Source organism: Vulpes lagopus, chromosome 10 (genome assembly GCF_018345385.1).
Source record: "Vulpes lagopus strain Blue_001 chromosome 10, ASM1834538v1, whole genome shotgun sequence".
Taxonomy (NCBI): Eukaryota; Metazoa; Chordata; class Mammalia; order Carnivora; family Canidae; genus Vulpes; species Vulpes lagopus.
In genome coordinates this window covers 624,749-646,262 of record NC_054833.1, presented here as the reverse complement: position 1 = coordinate 646,262, position 21,514 = coordinate 624,749, and the positions used below count along the sequence as shown (strand labels likewise).

At 42.7% G+C, this 21,514-nt stretch overlaps 1 protein-coding gene across 5 annotated transcripts in view; it reads left to right on the top strand.

Moving 5' to 3' along the window:
* Positions 1–21,514, top strand: part of PGBD1 (piggyBac transposable element derived 1) — a 52,735-nt gene that overhangs the window by 24,521 nt on the left and 6,700 nt on the right. For 2 of the 5 annotated variants that reach the window (XM_041771496.1, XM_041771494.1), the window contains exons 2-5: positions 84–541; positions 2,427–2,899; positions 18,083–18,212; positions 18,942–19,038. In XM_041771496.1, coding sequence (XP_041627430.1) covers positions 2,471–2,899; positions 18,083–18,212; positions 18,942–19,038 — 656 coding nt within the window. In that variant the 5' untranslated portion in view covers positions 84–541; positions 2,427–2,470. Of the gene's footprint in view, positions 1–83; positions 542–589; positions 1,261–2,426; positions 2,900–18,082; positions 18,213–18,941; positions 19,039–21,514 lie in introns of those variants that run through there. The other 3 variants (XM_041771499.1, XM_041771497.1, XM_041771498.1) reach the window with 2 other exon arrangements.

Genomic DNA, 21,514 nt, shown 5'->3' with positions numbered 1-21,514 from the left:
GGGATGGGGCATTCTTCATTTTATGGTCTCTATGCAAACTGAATTTTTATTGGGAATATATCACCTGCATATTTAAATTTTAGGAATTTGTGCTGCTTGCTATATTGTACTTGCTCCTTCATCGTCTAACCAGAAGCCCGAGAGGAGCCTCACAAAAGGGTCTCGGCTTTGCCATCCTGTTTCCGATGGAAAGGACTCACGGAGATGAGCGGCGCGTTCTGGTCTTCGCGACGCGCCTGCGCGGGGTGGCGGCGGCGCGGGTCCTCCCACGCACTGGAGAGAAGAGCGGCGGCGATCCTAGAGAGGCCGGACCGCGTTCCTAGAAAAGCCCCACTCGGCTGCCGGCGGGTCGGGCTCCGCGGCTTTGGGAACCTGTGCGGTCGGGAGAGCCGCGTCTTTGCTGAGCAACATCCTTGAGCTTTTTCCTTCGCTGAATAGCAGGAGGACGTGCTCGTATCCGGCGCCTGCGGGGTGCCTCGGGGTGCCTCGGAGGCGCAGGTGCCCCTCCGTGACTTGGACAGCCATGCTGCGGGGACACCAGGTGGGGGCGGGGCCTCTGCCCTGGGTGGGCGCGGGGGGCGGGCGGCGAGAGCCGAGGAGGACCCGGTGGCTGCTGAGGGTCGGGCTCGCTCTCCCACGAATAGTCCGGAGGACAAAGCAGTTTCCTTCGTCCGGACATGAGATGTAGGGTGAACATGAGTTGTGGGATGGCGTATGCACTGTGACTTGGGAAATGTGCCTTCCTAGAAGGGCAGTCCTGGCCGTGGGGACAAGGTGGCTAGGGAGAACCGGAGCAGTCCGCATGGCAGTGACTTGAGGAGTTTGCGAAGACCACGGCTTTCCAGGAGGTAGAGACTGTGTCTTTTATTCCGGGATTAGCGTTTTGCCAGGAAAATAATGACGTGCTCAAATGTTTACCGAGTGGCAGACAAAGCAGTAAAAACCCGGCGAAGGTCAGATCCTGGGGGGTTTGAATCCAGTTTACCAAGGAGCAGTTGAAAGGAGATGAGCGGCGCGTTCTGGTCTTCGCGACGCGCCTGCGCGGGGCGGTGGCGGCGCCGGTCCTGACGCACTGGGGAGACGCCGGACCGCGTTCCTAGGAAAGCCCCGCTCGGCTGCCGGCGGGTCGGGCTCCGCGGCGTTTCAGTGGGGCAGATGTGTTGAACGTGGTCCGAATGGTGCTTTAGGAAATACTAACCCAGTGATGACAGTGAACTGTGAGACAGCGATACCATACAGAACATTATTGTAGTCGTGAATGTAAGTCAATGTAATAGGAGAATGAAAGGGGAGGGAGTGGCAGCACGAGGTGTTTCCGAGGAAGGATCGGCTGGACTCAATGTGTAGAGACTGGTTTTCAGCCTGGGGGGATGGAGGTGATGCCAGTGGAATGGGGAGAGCAGTGAGTACAGCTTTGAGGGACTTGGATTTCAGTTTGGGATGTGTTGAAATTATGACCAGGAGAAGCTGGAAACTGGAAGGCATCCTACTGGCATTTTGAGATCTGAGTCAGGAATGTAAAGGTTAGCTGGAGTCAGCCAGATTTGAGCGTTCTTGGAATAGAGATATACTGAAATTGTGATTAATGAGAACACAAAAGGAGATAGTAAGGAAGGAGAGAAAAAGAACATGAAGCATGTATTTCAATTACCTATTCTTACATTAAAAATGTAATAAATTGAAACCCCAAACTTAGTGCTGTAAAACATATTGAAATTATTTTTCATGATTCTGTTGGTTGACTGAGGATTTCTACTGCTGGAGTTACCTATGGTTGCTATCAGCTGGGAGTTAGATGCTGCTGGATTTCAGTTGGGGCACCTGGATTCCAATCCACATGACCTCTGCATGGCCAGCTTGGGCTTTCTCCCAGCATGGCAGGCTCATAGCAGTGTTCACTTCCTCTTGCAGAGCCATTTCTGCCATATTTTCTTGGCTAAAGCAAGTCATAGGCCAGCACAGATTCAAGGGAAGGAGAAATAGACTCCACCTCTTGATGAAAGGAGTGATGAAATCTCATCATAAGAACTTTTAGGGGACAGGAGACTGGAAACCTTCCCTGCTTTTAAGGTGGAATATTCTGTGAGAAGTACACAGGTGAAAGAGTATGTTATAGCTCTGCACTGAATACAATTATTTCTCTCCAGCTGAAGTGTAGGCTGCTCAGGCATTCTTACTGTTAACCCTGTTTCCCTCACATCCTTTACTTACATCCATCACCTCCTGGCTCAACCCCTTTAGGATTCAAGATATATTTCTGATTAATCTCACTGGTAACATAGGCAAGCCGGCTCTGAGTGAGACGTACAATAGGAACAAAAGTACAATAGGAACAAAAATAGGTTTCATAGAATTTTGAAGCTCTTGTAACTATCCATGTTACTATCTTGTAACTATCCATGTTACTATCCATTCTTATTTCTTAGATGTACATTTGGAAAAACATTTCTGAAGTGCAAACGTGGGCTAAATGAGCCTTTTCCTTGAAGCCTTAAAGCTCAGCATGGATGAAGCTTTGCCAGGCCCCACCTCTGAAAATGGAGACAGCCTTGTGAAAGTGAAGGAGGAAGACCCCACCTGGGAGCAGATGTGCAGCTTCCAGGAGAGCAGCTGCGACACTCGGGAACTTTGCCGCCTGCGCTTCCGGCAGTTCTGCTACCAGGAGGTAACAGGACCCCGAGAGGCTCTGGCCCAACTCCAAGAACTTTGCCATCAGTGGCTGCGGCCTGAGACCCACAGCAAGGAGGAAATCCTGGAGCTGCTCGTGTTGGAGCAGTTCCTGACCATCCTGCCCGAAGAGCTCCAGGCCCGGGTGCAGGCCTGTCATCTGGAGAGCAGGAAGGATGTCGTGACTATGCTGGAGAATCTACAGAAAGACACAGGAGACCCAGGACAGCAGGTTGGGGAACATTTGTCTGTTAATTTTTAAGTTACTATTTTTAAATAATTTATAACTTACAGAAGTATCTTATAGAGAACTCCTGTATCCTCTTCACCCAGATTCACTAGTTGTAACCATTGTATCCTGATGTGCCCCCTCTGAGGAACAAGGGCATTCTTTTGTATAACCAGAATACAAAGATTTCATTTTAGGAAATTAAAATTGTTATGATACTATCATATACACAGTAGTCCTTGTTCACATTTTGCCGTATCATCCCAGCAGTGTTTTTATGCCAATTTTACCCTGATCCAGGGTAACATGTTGCATTTTAGTTGCCTCTTCTTTAGTTTCCTTGAATCTGGAACAGTTCTTGGTCTTTCTTTGTCTGTCATAAGATTGATATTTTTGAAGAATACAAAACCAGTTTTTTTACAGAATGCCCATAAATTTGGGTTTGTCTTTATTTTGTCATGATAAGTGCATCACATCAGGAGGCAAATGGTGATGGGTTGTCCTGTTACTGATGAGGTTAAGGTGGTATCTCTTGGATTTCTGTATTATAAAGTTACTGTTTTCCCTTTGTAATTAACAAGTAATTCTTGGGAGATGTTTTGAGATAGTGTAACACGCCCTGGTCCTCATTAAAGTACCATCCACTACTAGTGTAAGCACCCACTCGTGTTTGTTCTGTTTTCTGGGCAGGGATTCTTTGCCTTGTTTCTTGTTTGCCACGATATCCTCAGAATGTAGCACAAAGTCTGAGTCTTAGTAGGTGTTCAGTCCTTGTTTATCAAATGGATGAATTTCTCTGTGTTGCTCCTCTGTCTTACTTGCTGCTTCTCTCAAAGATTAAATGGTGCTCGTCTGGTGTTCCCTGGGAGTTGTCCCTAAGTGCTGTTCAGTCTGGGTCCTATCAGGGTGCCTTTTCAAGGTATTCGAATCTTTTGTCTCTCGGCGTCTATGTATACTCAGGGACAGGGCCTGTACAGAATATCAAGGTGACAGAATATCAAGGAGCCTCTTTGGAGTGTCAGAGTCTCCAGCTCCTGCCCAGGAAACCCCCCTTGAAGTGTGAACTTCCTGAACTCTGCCAAGAAAACCCCGAAGAAGTAAGTGGTGAGCGCCAGTCAGTGTTTAGTGTGGATGTTGGGAGCAGACGCTGACTGGTGTTTGTTTATCTGTGTCCTCGAGTTTTTATATGTATATTTTAGTCTAACCCTGTATCTAAGCAAGCTTCTAAGGACATTTGGAATTGTAAAATGTTGGAATCCTAAAATCTTGTCCGATACCCTTCCCAATAGTTGGGAAAACCAAACTCAGGTTGTTTAATGAGTTGTCCAGGTTCAACAGACATAGCAACATCTAGAATTCATGTCACCTGACCTTCTGACCGGAAGTGTCTCTGCTATATACCTCTGCTCTACATATCTAATTCTATACCTGTTTGGATGGTAGCTTTCCACAGATTTACCTTTTTCCCTTAGTAACATTTCTTCAGTATCCTCCCTGCCTTTAATCTTGGACCATTTTATTTTATTTATTTTTTTAAGTTTTATTTATTCATGAGAGAGAGAGAGAGAGAGAGAGAGAGAGAGAGACAGGCAGAGGGAGAATCAGGCTCCATGCCGGGAGCCTGATGTGGGATGCGATCCAGGGTCTCCAGGATTGTGCCCTGGGCCAAAGACAGGCGCCAAACCGCTGAGCCACCCAGGGATCCCCTCTTGGACCATTTTAAGTGCAGCTTTGGGCTTAAGCAGGTTCTCTCTTTTCTGTTTCGAGTGCAGTCTCCTATGTGCAGAGCTCCCCCACTTTCCATCTCCAGTCTTTACCTCCAGGTAAACCACCCCTGCTGGTGGTTATTGGTTATTGTTCAGCTCTGTGCGGGCCTCTGGCAATGGGATAAGCCATGCAGTGAATACAAAATCTGTGGTCTGCAGATGGATTGAGAACAGAAAAAGTACACAGAAAGTTCAAAGAGAAGAACTTAGAACTCCACAGTGTGGTGTTTTTTAACCTCTGGTGAGAGGTGCTACAGGTTTTTCCCCAGAAGTTGTTGAAAACTTGACTCTTTTCCCTGGAAAATGTGGGTACATTCAAAATTATGTGTATGATTTCAGAGGGTTCATGATATACCCCAGTCATTCATGGTTTATCAGTTACCACATTGGTAATCTGTGAATATTGATATTTTGACAATAAGTGGAGAATAAATGATTCATGTAATAAAATCACTAGAGTGAGATAAAATGTATAGGGCTTGCATTACTTATGGTGTTTACCCATATAATGTAGCATAAATAGGACTTGATATTTCCCTACTGACATGGCTAATGGTTCTATCCTATTTCTTCAGCTATGAAAAGCCAGCATTATATAAAGCCCCAGAATTGTTTATGTGAAGAAGTTGAGAGGAGGTAGGGAGCCCCACAGTGGGCAGACATTCCTACTTACCTATGAGACGATGAGCACTCATCTGCTCCAAGTGATTTCATTTCATTTTGACTGGAGATGGGAAAGAGGTAATGAATGGAGGTAGGCAGTTGTCAGAATGGGGAGGATGATAATTGACTAAAAGATAGCAGTGGTCATAAGAGGTAAGATTCTCTCATGTTAAGTGAATGCTTAAAAGCTGTGTGAGATGGCTCATAGAACTGGACCCCAGGGGCATTCTGGGCAGAGTGACGGCCTCTTGCGGTTTTCCGTGTCCTCACAGGGAGGCACCACTGCTGTGAAGTGTGTGAACAGGATGAGAATGCTCTCTGGGCCCTCAGGAAGCAGGTCTTGTCATTTTCAAGGGCTTTTTTTTTTTTTTTTTAAAGTATATCCTTTTTTAAAAAAAATAAAATAAAATAAAGTATATCCTTTTAGCTAGGATTTAGACCTTTAGACTCTAGCTAAAGATCTACCTACCAGTTATAATCTCAGCACATTTATCCAGGTTACCTGAGATCACATGAACTAAAGACCAATTTCCCAGGCTATTGGTATCCCTCCTATGCTGGTATTTTTAAGGAATAGCAAGTCAACCAGCATGGCTAAAGAGTAGGGTTTGTTTGGCGAGGAGTGTGGGAAGAAATAGGGAGATTACCTGGAAACATCTTGCAAGGTTGTTAAAGTTTGGACTCTTGCTAAAAAGTTGGGTGCTGGGATCCCTGGGTGGTGCAGTGGTTTAGCGCCTGCCTTTGGCCCAGGGCGCGATCCTGGAGACCCGGGATCGAGTCCCACGTCGGGCTCCCGGTGCATGGAGCCTGCTTCTCCCTCTGCCTGTGTCTCTGCCATTCTCTCTCTCTCTCTCTTTCTCTCTCTCTCTCTCTGACTATCATAAATAAATACAAATTTAAAAAAAAAAAAAAAAAGTTGGGTGCTGGGGCAGCCTGGGTGGCTCATCGGTTTAGCGCCGCCTTCAGCCCAGGGTGTGATCCTGAAGACTCGGGGTGGAGTCCCACATCAGGCTCCCTGCATGGGGCCTGCTTCTCCCTCTGCCTGTGTCTCTGCCCCTCTCTCTCTGTGTCTCTCATGAATAAATAAATAAAATCTTAAAAAAAAAAAAAAGTTGGGTGCTGGATGCCTGGGTGGCTCAGTTGGTTGAGTGTCTTCTTTTGGTTCAGGCCATGATCTCAGGCCTCTGCTGAGCCCGAGTCAGGCTCACTGCTCAGCAGGCAGTCTGCATCTCTCCACCCGCAACCCCCCACCTTATGCTTTCTCTCTCTCCCTCTCAAAAAAAAAAAAAAAAGAAAAAAACAACCTTAAAAAAGTTGGGTGGGGTACCTGGGTGGCTCAGTCAGTTGAGCAGCAGGTGACCTTCAGCTCACGTCATGATCCTGGGGTCCTGGGATTGAGCCCAAGTCAGGCTCCCTGCTCCGTAAAGAGTCTGCTTCTCCCTCTGTTCATACTCTCACTCTCTCTCTTTCTCAAATAAATAAATAAAATCTTAAAAAAAATAGTTGGGTGCCATTGAAGCCTTATTTTTAATCAAAAATAGGATTTACAGCAGTTATAGCATGTGTGTGCACATGCACACATTTGGGTGTGTTTGTGGAGGGGCATTCTTACCTGTCATAGAACACTAGATTTAAATGAAAACTCTTGAGAACTTTATTTTTCCCAGTTTCTTATTGCTCGGTTTTGATAGAATTTTATAGTCAGACACATTGTTGAGTGTTTGGATATGTTGATGGAGAAGTAGAAGGGACCTTAAGATATCATCTGAATTGCAACATAACCCTGTATTCAGTACTCCTGTTGTGTCTTTAACAGAGATGTAGAGCAGTAGATCAGTGTGGTGTTTGTAATGAACTTTCCTATATGTGAAAACATTCTTCTGCCTCTTTCTCAGGCTTAACCTTAATGCTCTTCCACCTCAGGAAGATGATAAGCAGACACAAAGTCTGATCTGACCTTTGCAGTCTCACATCTTCCACTGTGTTTGCTCTTTCCTTGCATTTTATCTTTTCCTGCTTCCATTTTCTGTCCCATCCTCCCCATTCTCAACTCAGCCCTTTCTCTGTCAGCAGGTCTGTTTTACATTGTAATTTTTCAAGTGAGAGGGTTGGCATGTATGTGTTCTGGGGGAGGTCAGTCAGTAATAGTTTATCAGGGACAAGTCTCTTTTTCCAGCAAACTCTGGTTTCTCTAGATCCCAAATAACAGAAACAAAAAAGTTCTATGAGGAGCCATTGTGTCTGGAGGAAAAAAAAAAGTGATGCCATAGTCTTGGATATATTTTGCGTTAGAATGATCAAATCCTCTTCATTTTAGTAATTTTGTGTATCTTGTATTAAGCCAATCTTAAAATATAATAATACATTACCTCATGGGGGGTCTTGCAGTTTATAGAGGGCTTTTGTGTTCATTATCTCATTGGATCTTCATGAACTCTGTAAAGGGACTATGTTCTCCCCATTGCACAGATAAGGAATTGGAGGCTTAGCAAGACTGGCAGGCCCAAGATCACACAGCTTCACCAGTAAGTCAGTTCTTTATATTTTCTTTTAATTCCAATGTAGTTAACATTACTGTATTCTATTCGTTTGAGGTATATAATAGTGATTCAGCAGTTTCCTATATTGAACACTGAGTCAGTGTTCACCAAGATAAGTGTACTTTTAATCCTGTTCACCTATTTCACCCATCACCCCCAATCCACTTCCCCTCTACTAACCATCTGTCTGTTCTATGTAGTTAAGAGTCTGTTTTGGTTTGTCTCTGTTTTCCCTTTTGTTTTTAAAATTCTACGTATAAGTGGAATCATATGGTGTTTGTCTTTCTCTTATTTCACTTAGCATTATACATGTTATTGCAAATGGCAAGATTTCATCCTTTCCATGGCTGAGTGATACTACATTGTGCGTGTGTGTCTACCACATCTTTATCCAGTCATCTATCACTGGACACTTGGACTGTTTCCCTAGTTTTACTATTATAAATAATACTGCTATAAACACAGGGGTACATATATCCTTTCAAGTCCGTGTTTTCACTTTCTTTGGGTAAATAATAGCGCAATTGCTGAATCATATGGTAATTCTTTTTTTTTTTTTTTTTGAGGAACTGCCATACTATTTTTCATAGTAGCTGCATCAGTTTGCATCTCCACCAACAGTGTAGGAAGATTCCTTTTTCTCCACATCCTTACCAATACTTGTTTCTTGTGTTTTTAAGTTTAGCCATTCTGACAGATCCGAGGTGATATGTCATTGAGGTTTTGATGTGTTTTTCCCTGATGATAAGTGATGTTGAGCATCTTTTTGTGTGTCTGTTGGCCATGTGTAAATGTCTGTTCGTGTTTTCTACCCATTTTTAAAATTGAATTATTTGTTAGTGTTGAGCTACATAAGTTCTTTATATATTTTGGATATTAATCCTTTATCAGATATGCCATTTACAAATGGGTTCTCCCACTCAGTAGGTTTTTTTTTTAGTTGACTGTTTCCTTTGTTGTGCAGAAGCTTTTATCTTGGTGTAGTTGTAATAGTTTATTTTTGTTTTGTTTTTTTCCCTTTACCTCAGGAGACCTATCCAGAAAGATTTTGCTATGGCCAATGTCAGAGAAATTACTGCTGGTGCTCTTGTCTAGAATGTTATGATTTCAGGTCTCCCATTTAATCCATTTTGAGTTTATTTTTGTGTGTGGTATAAGAAAGTTGTGGTTTGGGATCCCTGGGTGGCGCAGCGGTTTGGCGCCTGCCTTTGGCCCAGGGCGCGATCCTGGAGACCCAGGATCGAGTCCCACGTCGGGCTCCCGGTGCATGGAGCCTGCTTCTCCCTCTGCCTGTGTCTCTGCCTCTCTCTCTCTGTGTGACTATCATAAATAAATAATAAAAAAATGTTTAAAAAAAAAAAAAAAGAAAGTTGTGGTTTCACTCGTTTGCATATTGCTGTCCAGTTTTCCCAACACCATTTGTTGAAGATACTTTTTCCCATTGCATATTTTTTACTCTTTGGTCAATGATTAATTGACCATATTAATAAATGACCATTCATAAATGACCATTCATTTATTTCTGGGCTTTCTATTCTATTCCATTGATTGTGCCAGTATCATAATGTTTTAATTACTATAGCTTTGTAATATAACTTGAAATCTGGAATTGTGATACCTCCCACTTTTTCTTTTTCAAGACTGATTTTGCTATGTGGGGGTCTTTTGTGGTTCCATACATATTTTAGAATTATTTGTTCTAGTTCTGTGGAAAATGCTATTGGTATTTTGATAGGGATTGCATTAAATCTGTAGATTGCTATGGATAGTATAGACATTTCAATTATATTTGTTCTTCCAACCTATGAGCATGGAAGTCATTCATTTGTGTTGTCTTCAGTTTCTTTCATCAGTGTTTTATGATTTTCAGAGTACAGGTCTTTCACCTCCTTGGTTAAGTTTATTAGATACTTCATTTTTTTTCTTTTTTTGGTGGAATTCTAAATGGGATTTTTAAAAGATTTATTAATTTATTTTAGAGAGAGAGAGCACACGTGTGTGCAAGCAGGGGGAGGCTGCAGAGAGAGAAGGAGAGAGAATCCTCAGGCAGACTCCCTGCTGAGCTTGGAGGGTTGCTGCTTAATGGGCTGAGCCACCCAAGTGCCCAGGGATTGTTTTCCTAATTTCTCTTTCTGCTGCTTCATCATTAGTTTACAGGAATGCAGTGGATTTTTGCATATTGATTTTGTATCCTGTGACCTTACTGAATTCATTTATCAGTTTTAGTAGTTTCTTAGTGGAGTCTTTAGGGTTTTCTCTATATAGTATTGTGTCATCTGCAAATATGAATGTTTTACTGCTTCCTAAGCAGTTTGGATATCCTTTATTCCTTTTTCTTGTCTGATTGCTATGGCTAGGACTTCCAGTATTATGTTAAATAAAAGTGGTGAGAGTAGGGTTGCCTGGGTGGTTCAGTCAGTTAAATGTCTGACTCCTGATTGTGGCTTAGGTCATGATCTCTCTCTTAGGGTTGTGAGACTGAACCCTGCATTCAGGCTCCACAGTGGAGCCTGCTTAAGATTCTCTTCCTCTCTGTGCCCCTTTCCTCCCCTCCCCTCAGTCTCTTTTGAAACAAACAAACAAACAAAAGTGAGAGTAGACATCCTAGTCCTATTCCTCACCTGAGTGGAAAAGCTCTGTTTTTCCACATTGAGTCTGATGTTAGCTGTGAGTTTTTCATATACGGCCCTTATTATGTTGAGGTATGTTCTCTCAACCTTCGTTGTCAAGGGTTTATATCATAAATGGATGTTGTACTTTGTCAGATATTTTTTTCTGCCTCTATTGAAATGATCATATGGTTTTTATTCTTTCTCTTATTGATATGATATATCACACTGATGGATTTGTGAATACTGAACCACTCTTGCATCCTGGGAATAAATCCCACCTGATTATGGTGCATGATTTTTAAAACTGTATTGTTGGCTTTGGTTTGCTAATATTTTGTTGAAGATTTTTGCATCTGTGCTCATCAGAGATATTTCCCTAGAGCTCTCTTTTTTGGTAGTGTCTTTATTTGGTTTTGGTATCAGGGTAATGCTGTCCTCATAGAACGAATTTGGAAGCCTTGTTCTACCTTTTGGAATCATTTGAGAAGAGGTGCTAACTCTTCTTTTTTAAAAATTTTTATTTTTTAAAGGTTTATTTATTTATTCATAAGAGACATACACACAGAGGCAGAGACATAGGCAGAGGGAGAAGCAGGCTCCATGTAGATAGCCCAATGCAGGACTCGATCCCCAGTCTCCAGGATCACACCCTGGGCTGAAGGCAGGCACTCAACCACTGAGCCACCCAGGCGTCCCCTAACTCTTCTTTAAATGTTCAGTAGAGGGACGCCTGGGTGGGTGGCTCAGCGGTTGAGTGTCTGCCTTCGGCTCAGGGTGTGATCCTGGAGTCCCAGTATTGAGTACTGCATTGGGCTGTCTGCATGGTCTGCTTCTCCCTCTACTTAGTCTCTGCCTCTGTCTCTCATGAATAAATAAATAAATAAAATCTTTAAAAAAATAAATGTTCAGGGATCCCTGGGTGGCGCAGCGGTTTGGCGCCTGCCTTTGGCCCAGGGCGCGATCCTGGAGACCCGGGATCGAATCCCACATCAGGCTCCCGGTGCATGGAGCCTGCTTCTCCCTCTGCCTGTGTCTCTGCCTCTCTCTTTCTCTCTGTATGACTATCATAAATAAAAATAAATAAATAAATAAAAATGTTCAGTAGAATTTGCCTTTGAAGCCATGTGGTTTTGGACTTTCATTTGTTGGGAGTTTCTTGATTCTTTATTTAATCTTGCTGTTAATCAGTCTGTTCAAATTTTCTATTTCTTCTTGATTCTGTTTTGGTAGTTTGTATGTTTCTAGGAATGAATACATTTCTTCCAAGTTGTCTTATTTGTTGACAAATAGTTTTTTTATTTCTTTTTAAAATATTTTATTCATCCATAAATGAATGTTATGTCTTCTTGTTGAAGTTTCCTCTTTTTGATTATATAGTGCCCCTCTTTGTTGCTTGTTACAGTCTGTGTTTTAAAGTCTACTTTGTCCAATATAAGTATTGCTACCCTGGCTTTCCTTTGACATCTATTTGCATGATAAGTGTTCCTCCATCACCTCACTTTCAATCTGCAGATGTCTTTAGGTCTGAAATGAGTCTCTTGTAGGCAGCATATAGATGGATATTGTTTTTTAATCCATCCTCTTACCCTATGTCTTTTGATTGGATTTATTTAGTCCATTTACATTCAAAGTAATTATTGATAGATATATATTGCCATTTTTTACCCTTTTAATGGTTTCTTTAGATTTTCAGATCTTTTCTTCTCTTGCCTTTTTTAAAGTTGGTGGTCACCAGGTGAGCTCACCCAGGTAAGCCACCACCTGGGTGGCTCAGTGTTGAGCATCTGCCTTTGGCTCAGTTTGTGATCCTAGGGTCCAGTCACTCAACAAATGTCTGTTTAACTTTATGTGCCTTTATTTATCTATTTATTATTTTTAAAATTTTTATTTTAAGGAGGCTCCATGCCCAACATGATGTCTGAACTCACAACCTTGAGATTAAAAGTTGCATGAGGGTGCCTGGGTGGCTCAGTGGTTGAGCATCTGCCTTTGGCTCAGGTGGTGGTCCCAGGGTCCCCAGATTGAGTCCTGCTTCAGGATCCCCACAGGGAACCTGCTTCTCCCTCTGTCTATGTCTCTGCATCTCTCATGAATAAATAAAATCTTTAAAAAAAAAGTTACATGCTCTACTAACTGAACCAGCCAGGCACCTCTGACTTTATGTGCCTTTAAAAAGTTTAATTTTATCTCTAGTATAGTCAACGTGCAATGTTATATTAGTTTCATGGGTCCAATATAGTGATTCAATGATTCTATATATTACTCAGTGTTCATTATGATAAGGGTACTCCTAATTCCCTTCACCTGTTTCACCCATCCCCCCACCTACCTCCTTTCTATAACCACCAGTTTGTTCTTTAGAGTTGTCTTTTTTTTTTTTTTTAAGATTTTATTTATTAGAGAGAGATAGCACCGGCAAGGGGGCAGGGGAAAGGGCAGAGGGAGGGGGAGAAGCAGACTCCCCGCTGAGCAGGAGCCCCATGTGGGGCTGGATCCCAGGAGCCCAGGATTATGTCCTGAGTCAAAGGCAGACACTTAACCTACTGAGCCACTCAGTCGCCCCCAGTAGGTTTTCTTTTAACCTTGTTGTTTCCTTTGCTGTGCAGAAGCTTTTTTTATTTTTATTTTTTTATTTTAGTTTATTTTTGCCTTTGGACCTTGCCTCAGGAGACACTTCTAGAAAAATGGTATGGATGGATGTCAGAGAAATTACTGCCTGTTCTCTTATCTAGGATTTTTTTTAAATTAATTTTTATTGGTGTTCAATTTACCAACATACAGAAAAACACCCAGTGCTCATCCCGTCAAGTGTCCGCCTCAGTGCCTGTCACCCATTCCCCTCCACCCCCCGCCCTCCTCCCCATCCACCACCCCTAGTTCGTTTCCCAGAGTTAGGAGTCTTTATGTTCTGTCTCCCTTCCTGGTATTTCCCAACATTTATTTTCCCTTCCTTTATATTCCCTTTCACTATTTTTTATATTCTTATCTAGGATTTTTATGCTGTCAGGTCTCACATTAACGTTTCTAATCCATTTGGAGTTGATTTTTCTGTATGGCATGAGAAAGTGTTGAAGTTTTGTTCTTTTCCATGTGGCTGTACAGTTTTCCCAACACCATTTGTGAGGAGACTGTCTTTTTTCTATTGCATGTTCTTCCTACTTTGTTGAAGATTAATTGACCATATGATCGTGGGTTTATTTCTGGGATCTCTAGTCTGTTCTAATGATCTATGTGTCTATTATTTTTGTGCCCATGCCATACTGTTTTAATAACTACAGTTACCGAGTGTAGCTTGAAATCTGAGATTGTCACACCTTCAGTTTTGTTGTTCTTCTTGAAGATTGCTTTGGCTATTTGGGAACCTTTGTTGTACCATACAAATTTTAGGATTATTCTCGTTCTGTGAAAAATACTGTTGGTGTTTTGATAGGGATTACATTAAATCTGTAGGTTTCTTTGCATAGTAGGGATATTTTAATAATAATCTTCCCCCACTACATGAGGAGGATGAGTATCTTTCTGATTGTGTCATTGTCAATTTCTTTCCCTCATGTTTTATAATTTTCAGAGTACAGGTCTTTCAGTTCCTTTGTTAAGTTTGCTCCCAGGTATTTCATTATTTTTGATGTAGTTGTAAAATGGGACTGTTTTCTTAATTTCTCTTTTTGCTGCTTTGTTGTAAGTGCATGTATAGAAATGCAGTGGATTTTTGTTTATGGATTTTGTATCTTGTGGCTTTATTTTTATTTTTTTAAAGATTTTATTTATTCATGAGAGACACAGAAAGAGACAGAGACACAACACAGGCAGAGGAAGGAGAAGCAGGCTCCATGCAAGCCCCATGTGGGACTCTAATCCCAGGAATCCAGGATCACCCCGTGAGCCAAACGCAGATGCTGAACCACTGAGCCACCCAGGCATCCGTAGTGGCTTTACTGAATTCATTTATCAGTTCTCATAGGTTTCTGGCAGTCTTTAGACTCTGTATAGTGTGTTGTCATCTGCAAATAGTGAGTTTAGATGCCTTTTATTTTCTGTCCTGATTGCTGTGGCTTGTATTTCTAGTACTATGTTGAATACAAGTGGTGAGAGTAGAAATTCATGTCTTTTTCCTGATCTTAGGGGAAAAGCTCTCAGGTTTTCATCACTCCTCATGTAGTGGGGGAAGATTTTTATTAAAATATCCCTACTATGCAAAGAAACCTACAGATTTAATGTAATCCCTATCAAAACACCAACAGTATTTTTCACAGAACGAGAATAATCCTAAAATTTGTATGGTACAACAAAGGTTCCCAAATAGCCAAAGCAATCTTCAAGAAGTGATGTTGGCTTTGATTTTTTTTTTTGTATACAGCATTAGGTTGAGGTATGTTCCCTCTTCATAAACCTTCTTTGTTGGGGGTTTGTATCATGAATGAATGTTGTACTTTGTCAAATATTTTTTCTGCATCTATTGAAATGACAGTGGCTTTAGTCTTCTGAATTTGTAAGACTTGTTTTGTGGCCCAAAAAGTTATTCATTCTGGACAATGTTTTGTGTGCACTTGAAAAGAATGTGTATTCTGTTTTAGTATGAATTTTTAAAAAATATTTATTTATTCATGAGAGAGAGAGAGAGAGGCAGAGACACGGGCAGGGGGAGAAGCAGGCTCCATGCAGGGAGCCTGATGTGGGACTCCATCCTGGCACTCCAGGATCATGCCCTGAGCTGAAGGCAGACGCCCAACCGCTGAGCCACCCAGACATTCCAGTATGAAATGTTTTGAATATCTGTTAGATCCATCTGATCTAGTGTGACATTCAAAGTTATTGTTTTATTGTTGATTTTCTATTTGGATGATCTGTCCAGAAAAAAGGTTGATAAAATAAGAATTTGGTTGAAAAAGAAAGAGAAAAAAAATTAATATTAAAAAAAACTAAAGAATCATGGGGGGAGGCGGAGGGACCCAAACCATGATTTCTATATGCTATGTTCCCCTAGCACTGGAGTTTTGCAGTTCTCAATGCTTGGTAGTCTTGGACTTAGCTGCATGATCTTACTGATCTTCTGGGAGAGGGGCCTTTTGTGTTGATTGTCAAGTGTCTTTGTCCTGGGGCAGAGCTGCACCACCCTCACCAGGGGGCTAGGCTAAGTAACTTCCAGATTGCTCAATGTGGCTTTTGCTCCCTGAAGGCTTTCCATGCCACTCTAGAAGATGAGAGTGAAAATGGTAGCCTCCCAATTTCCAGCCTCAGAGCTGAAAGCTCAGGGCCCTACTCCTCAGTGCACCCTCAGGGAAAAGCAGTCAATCACTCTGTCTCCCTGGTCTCTGTCCACATTCTGTGCTCACCCAGCCTGTGACTGAATGTCTTTATCTCAGACACGAGACCCCCGTTTCAAGTCCCCTAACCCTGCAGACTCTTGTGGCCCACTCCCACACCACTCCTCCCTGAGGAGAAGGGGGGGGTCTCAGGTTCTGCCGCTCGCTGGGGCCCTGATTGGAGAGCAGTCGCGCCGACTGTGCCCCAGTTCATGGTTTATGGCCACCCTGAGCTGGGAGCCCACTCCCAGACCTGCTGATTGCAGCCAGCTTCCCCTCTTCTAAATCCTGGGAATTCTGTCACACTCAGGCACCCCCAAGCTTCCTGTGGCCCTGAGGATCCTGAGACCACACTGCCCACCTAGGATTCTGCCCTGTTTTATCACCTGAGTGCCTTTCATCCCTTCACATTCCCTGAACTCTTCACCTAAGCAGACTTTTTGTCATTTGTTGCCTGAATTGAGAAAAGAAGAAAAAAAATCTCCAGAGTAAGGGAGGGAATAGGATTTTTTTCAGTGAGCTCTATGCCCAGTATGGGGCTCAAACTGACAACTTCTGAGATCAAGAGTTGCATGCACTCAGTCATTGTTCCTGTTTCGATTATTGTGGGTCCTTTTGGAATCAGCAGCTTCCAATATGATAGATTCCCAGCATTTCCACTTCAGGTCGCTTCTTTTTGTTTGTGTGTGTATGGGTATGTGTGGGGGTGTGTGTGTCTTCATTTCCCAGAAAGCACCTTGCACTCATCCACACACAGCCACCTCCTCTGTCAACTCCTGTTTCGTTTCTTTTTTCCTGTCTCCCCTTTGTTGAGTAGCTCTACTCTTTGCTTAAGTTTTCCTATAGCACAAGCTTCTTTCTCCTCCTTATTTTCATCTATGACTTTAAAATTTGCTGTATGTGAAAGTGCATCACCGTAAAGCACTTGAAGAGTTTGTGAATAGTCGAGTTTGTGAATAGTTGTGAATAGACCCTAAAGTTTTAGAACTGTAGGATTCCTGACAGAATGGGGACAGTTGTGGTGTCCCATGTCAGTCAGAGGCATGCCTTGGTTCTGACCTGTTTCATATACATCAGAGGCTATGCAGGCTGTGCCCCCACAAGGCCTGCTCCCCTAGGGACCAGCTAGAGGCAAGGACTCAGCTGGGTCCCAGGAGAGCAAGGTGCCCAGCTCATGGGAATGTGGCAGGTAGCAGCCCTCCTTCTGGCCACCTCCTCCTTGCCCTTCTCACCTGTGGGAGCTTTTTAGGCACCTCTGCCCTTCTACCTTCACCTTGTAACAGGTGTCAGATCAAGGATGCCTCATGCAAGGGGCTCGTGTGGATGACGTGCTGTTGCCTCATTGTGGGCCAAGCTTAAGAGGCACATCCACATCTTAAGTAGGACAGGGAAGGGGCAGTTAGACCCTTCTTTTCAGAAAGTACCTCCACTCATTTGAGGCTTAGTGCCTCATGTTTTCTCTTTGAGGGCCTCTGCTTTGTCTCCCGAGCCTGACCTCCCGGATTCTTGCTTTATATTCTTAGTGTTCTTGCACAGACCTGACATTTATGATGGTAATGTTAATTCTGTGTATTCAGGGCAAAACTTGACATCACCACAAATGGATTTTGTTTTCCCCCTCAATTTCTCAGTGGTTTAGTCATTTTCCTAGTCATTTAGTTAAAAAATAATTGAATCTTCCATTAAGTCCTGTGTTTCTAAATCAGTTTTCCTCAAAACATGGTCCTTGTGGAGTCCTCTCATTACTTGGTGTTTTTTTCTGGCTTCTAATTTGTTCTTAATTCTGTCAGACCTAGTGCTTTCTATTTTTCACAAATATTTTATCTTTATGAAAATAGTTGTACAGAGAATAAAAGTTACCTGTACGTGTTTTTAGAACAATATAGTTGATGATGTGGTTTGAACTGTGTCCCCCTGAAAGATATATTGAGGCCCTAACATTCCAGGTACCTGTGAATGCAATCTTATTTTGAAAGAAACTCTGTAGATGTAATGAAGGTGAGATTATCCTGGATCGGCGTGGGCCCCAGATCTGGTAAGTGGTGTCTTATGAGAAGGCTGTGTGAAGGCAGAGGGAGAGATTGAAGTGACACATCTATAAGCCAGAGAACACTGATCCTTGCCAACCACCACCAGCCAGGAGAACGGTGAGGATGATCCTCCCAAAGACCTCTAGACAGAGCAAGGCCATGCCAAAGGGCTGGTACCACTGCTTTACTGAAGGTGGGGTAGTCCATACCCTTCAACCGGAGCCCCTATCCTTACCACAGTGAAGACTAAGAGCCTCTTTTTGCCTTTTCAGACATCATTGAAGATGGAGGAAGAAGCCATCCAGGCCCTTGTCACAGAGGAACGGCCGCCTTGGAGTCTGGCTCACAGGAGCCCCTGTGGAAACTCAGCTCAAGAGAAGGTTACAAACACCAGTCCAGTGGGTGAGGATGGCCTCTGGCAGGTCCCATGTGTATGAGCACCTTTTCCCATCATCAACTCTGATGTGGCCCTTGTGAGGCAACATTCCCTATCCACCATCGCCCTCCCTCCCCTTCTCTGCCCTCTGCCTGCTGACTTCTCTCAGCCCTTACCTTTTCGCATCCCTCCTGGTCACAGATCACTCAGCTTAGTGATTCTTGTTATCTTCTCTGATCATCCCTCCATATTCCCTGAACCCCTCACCACTCCTTTGCTTCCCATCTTCTTCCCTGTAAAATTTCCATGTAATTGTCATGTTCAGACATCTCTTCATGTCTGGAAGACCCACACACTTCTTTATCTCAGATGAGAAAATTATTATCCATGCTCTGAGAAAATTATTATCCATGTATAATTTTCGTTAAATGTGCTTTGCCTTGTTAGACCTTCTCCCCATCTCACTGACCTTTATTATCTTCCCATACTATACCACATTTTGTAGGACTGTTGTGACAGCACTCCTGGGACACCTGATGATTATTTTAATTTGAAAATCCTATTCCCCTATTAAATCACCTGGCTGGCTCAGTCAGTAGAGCATACAACTCGATCTCGGAATCTTGTCAATTTGAGCCCCATATTGGGCATAGAGCTCACTGAAAAAAATCCTATTCCCTCCCTACTCTGGAGATTTTTTTTCTTCTTTCTCAATTCAGGCAACAAATGACATTTAAATTATTGTATCATTTTAGCTGAAGAAGTTGTAACTAAAGATGCATTATTTAATGCAAAGCAAGAAACCTCTGAAGAACTGCAGCACAGTGCTGAGGTCTCAGGAATACCCAGCAGGTGAGTGTCCATGCTTGTACGTAATCAAATCTTGCGGCTGGGAGGAGTCCAAGATGGCAGAGGAGTAGGAGACCTTAGTTTCATCTGATCCCAGGAATTCAGTTAGACAGCTATCAAATCGTTCTGAACACCGGCAAACTCAACCAGAGATCTGAAAAAGATAGCTGCAACTCTACAAATGGAAAAGCAACCACTTTCCGCAAGGTATGCTGAGAAGTGAATCCGAGGTGATATATGGGAAGCTAGACCATGGGAGGTGGGAGCCTCCAGCCTCCAGCTACCAGAAAGTGACAGAGCAGTGCAGCACAAAATAAGAACTTTTAGAAGTCTGCTTAGGTGAAGAGTTCAGGGAATGTGAAGGGATGAAAGGCACTCAGGTGATAAAACAGGGCAGAATCCTAGGTGGGCAGTGTGGTCTCAGGATCCTCAGGGCCACAGGAAGCTTGGGGGTGCCTGAGTGTGACAGAATTCCCAGGATTTAGAAGAGGGGAAGCTGGCTGCAATCAGCAGGTCTGGGAGTGGGCTCCCAGCTCAGGGTGGCCATAAACCATGAACTGGGGCACAGTCGGCGCGACTGCTCTCCAATCAGGGCCCCAGCGAGCGGCAGAACCTGAGACCCCCCCCCTTCTCCTCAGGGAGGAGTGGTGTGGGAGTGGGCCACAAGAGTCTGCAGGGTTAGGGGACTTGAAACGGGGGTCTCGTGTCTGAGATAAAGACATTCAGTCACAGGCTGGGTGAGCACAGAATGTGGACAGAGACCAGGGAGACAGAGTGATTGACTGCTTTTCCCTGAGGGTGCACTGAGGAGTAGGGCCCTGAGCTTTCAGCTCTGAGGCTGGAAATTGGGAGGCTACCATTTTCACTCTCATCTTCTAGAGTGGCATGGAAAGCCTTCAGGGAGCAAAAGCCACATTGAGCAATCTGGAAGTTACTTAGCCTAGCCCCCTGGTGAGGGTGGTGCAGCTCTGCCCCAGGACAAAGACACTTGACAATCAACACAAAAGGCCCCTCTCCCAGAAGATCAGTAAGATCATGCAGCTAAGTCCAAGACTACCAAGCATTGAGAACTGCAAAACTCCAGTGCTAGGGGAACATAGCATATAGAAATCATGGTTTGGGTCCCTCCGCCTCCCCCCATGATTCTTTAGTTTTTTTTAATATTAATTTTTTTTCTCTTTCTTTTTCAACCAAATTCTTATTTTATCAACTTTTTTCTAAATCTTTTTTAATTTTCATTTTTACTGTTATATTCTACTCTTTCATTATATTTAATTTTATCTTCTATATATGTATCTTTTTTTTTTTTTTTTTTTTTACAACTTTGGGATGCAGTTTCTTCTAACAGAGCAAAATACACCCAGAATCTAGTGTATGGCTCTGTTCTCCTCACTTGTCTGATCATACATTTTTTTTCTGTTAAAGCCTTTTTAAAAATTTTCATCTCTACAGTTACATTCTGTCTATTCAATATATTTAGTTTTTGCATATATATGTATTTTTCTTTCCATACAATTTTGAGATGTAGTTTTTAGTAATAGACCAAAATACACTCAGGATATAGTGTATTGGTGTGTTCTGTTCACCTTTCTGTTTGTAGTCCTTTTTTTAAAAAACTTAATTTTCATTTTTGCAGTTACATTCTATCCTTTTAGATACATTCTATCCTTTCTATCCTTTTATCCACAAAAAATTGAAATACACTAAGTTTTTCTTTTGTTACAATTTTGGGACTAAGTTTTTAACAAACGGGTCAAAATACAGGATCCAGTGTATTGGTCTGTTCACCTTTTAATTATAGTCAGTCTCTCTCTCTATCTCTCTCTCTCTCTTTGGTTTTGGGTCTCTTCTGATTAGTGTATATTTCTCTGGGGTGGTTGTTGACATTTTAGTATTTTGTTCCCTTGTCCATCTATTCTTCTGGGTAGCATGACAAAACAAAAACTCACTCAAAAAAGAGAACGGGACACCTGGGTGCTCAGTAGTTGGGCATCTGCCTTTGGCTTAGGGTGTGATCCTGGGGTCCTGGGATTGAGTCCCACATCGGGCTCCCTGTGTGGAGCCAGCTTCTCCCTCTGCCTGTGTGTCTGCCTCTCTCTCTGTGTCTCTCATGAATGGATAAATAAAGTCTTTAAAAAAAGAGAGAGGATAGGAAGTAGTACTGACTGTGAGGGACCTAATCAGTATAGATATAAGTAAAATGTCAGAACTAGAGTTCAGAATAATGATTATAAAGATACTAGCTGGGCTTGAAACAAGCATAGAAGACACTAGAGAATCCCTTTCTGTAGAAATAAAAGAACTAAAATCTAATCAAGTTGAAATAAAAAAGGCTTTTAATGAGATGCAATAAAAAATGGAGGCTCTAACTGCTAGGACAAATGAGGCAGAAGAGAGAATTAGTGATATAGAAGACAAAATGATGGAGAATAAAGAAGCTGAGAAAAAGAGAGATAAACAACTACTTGATCAGCGGGGG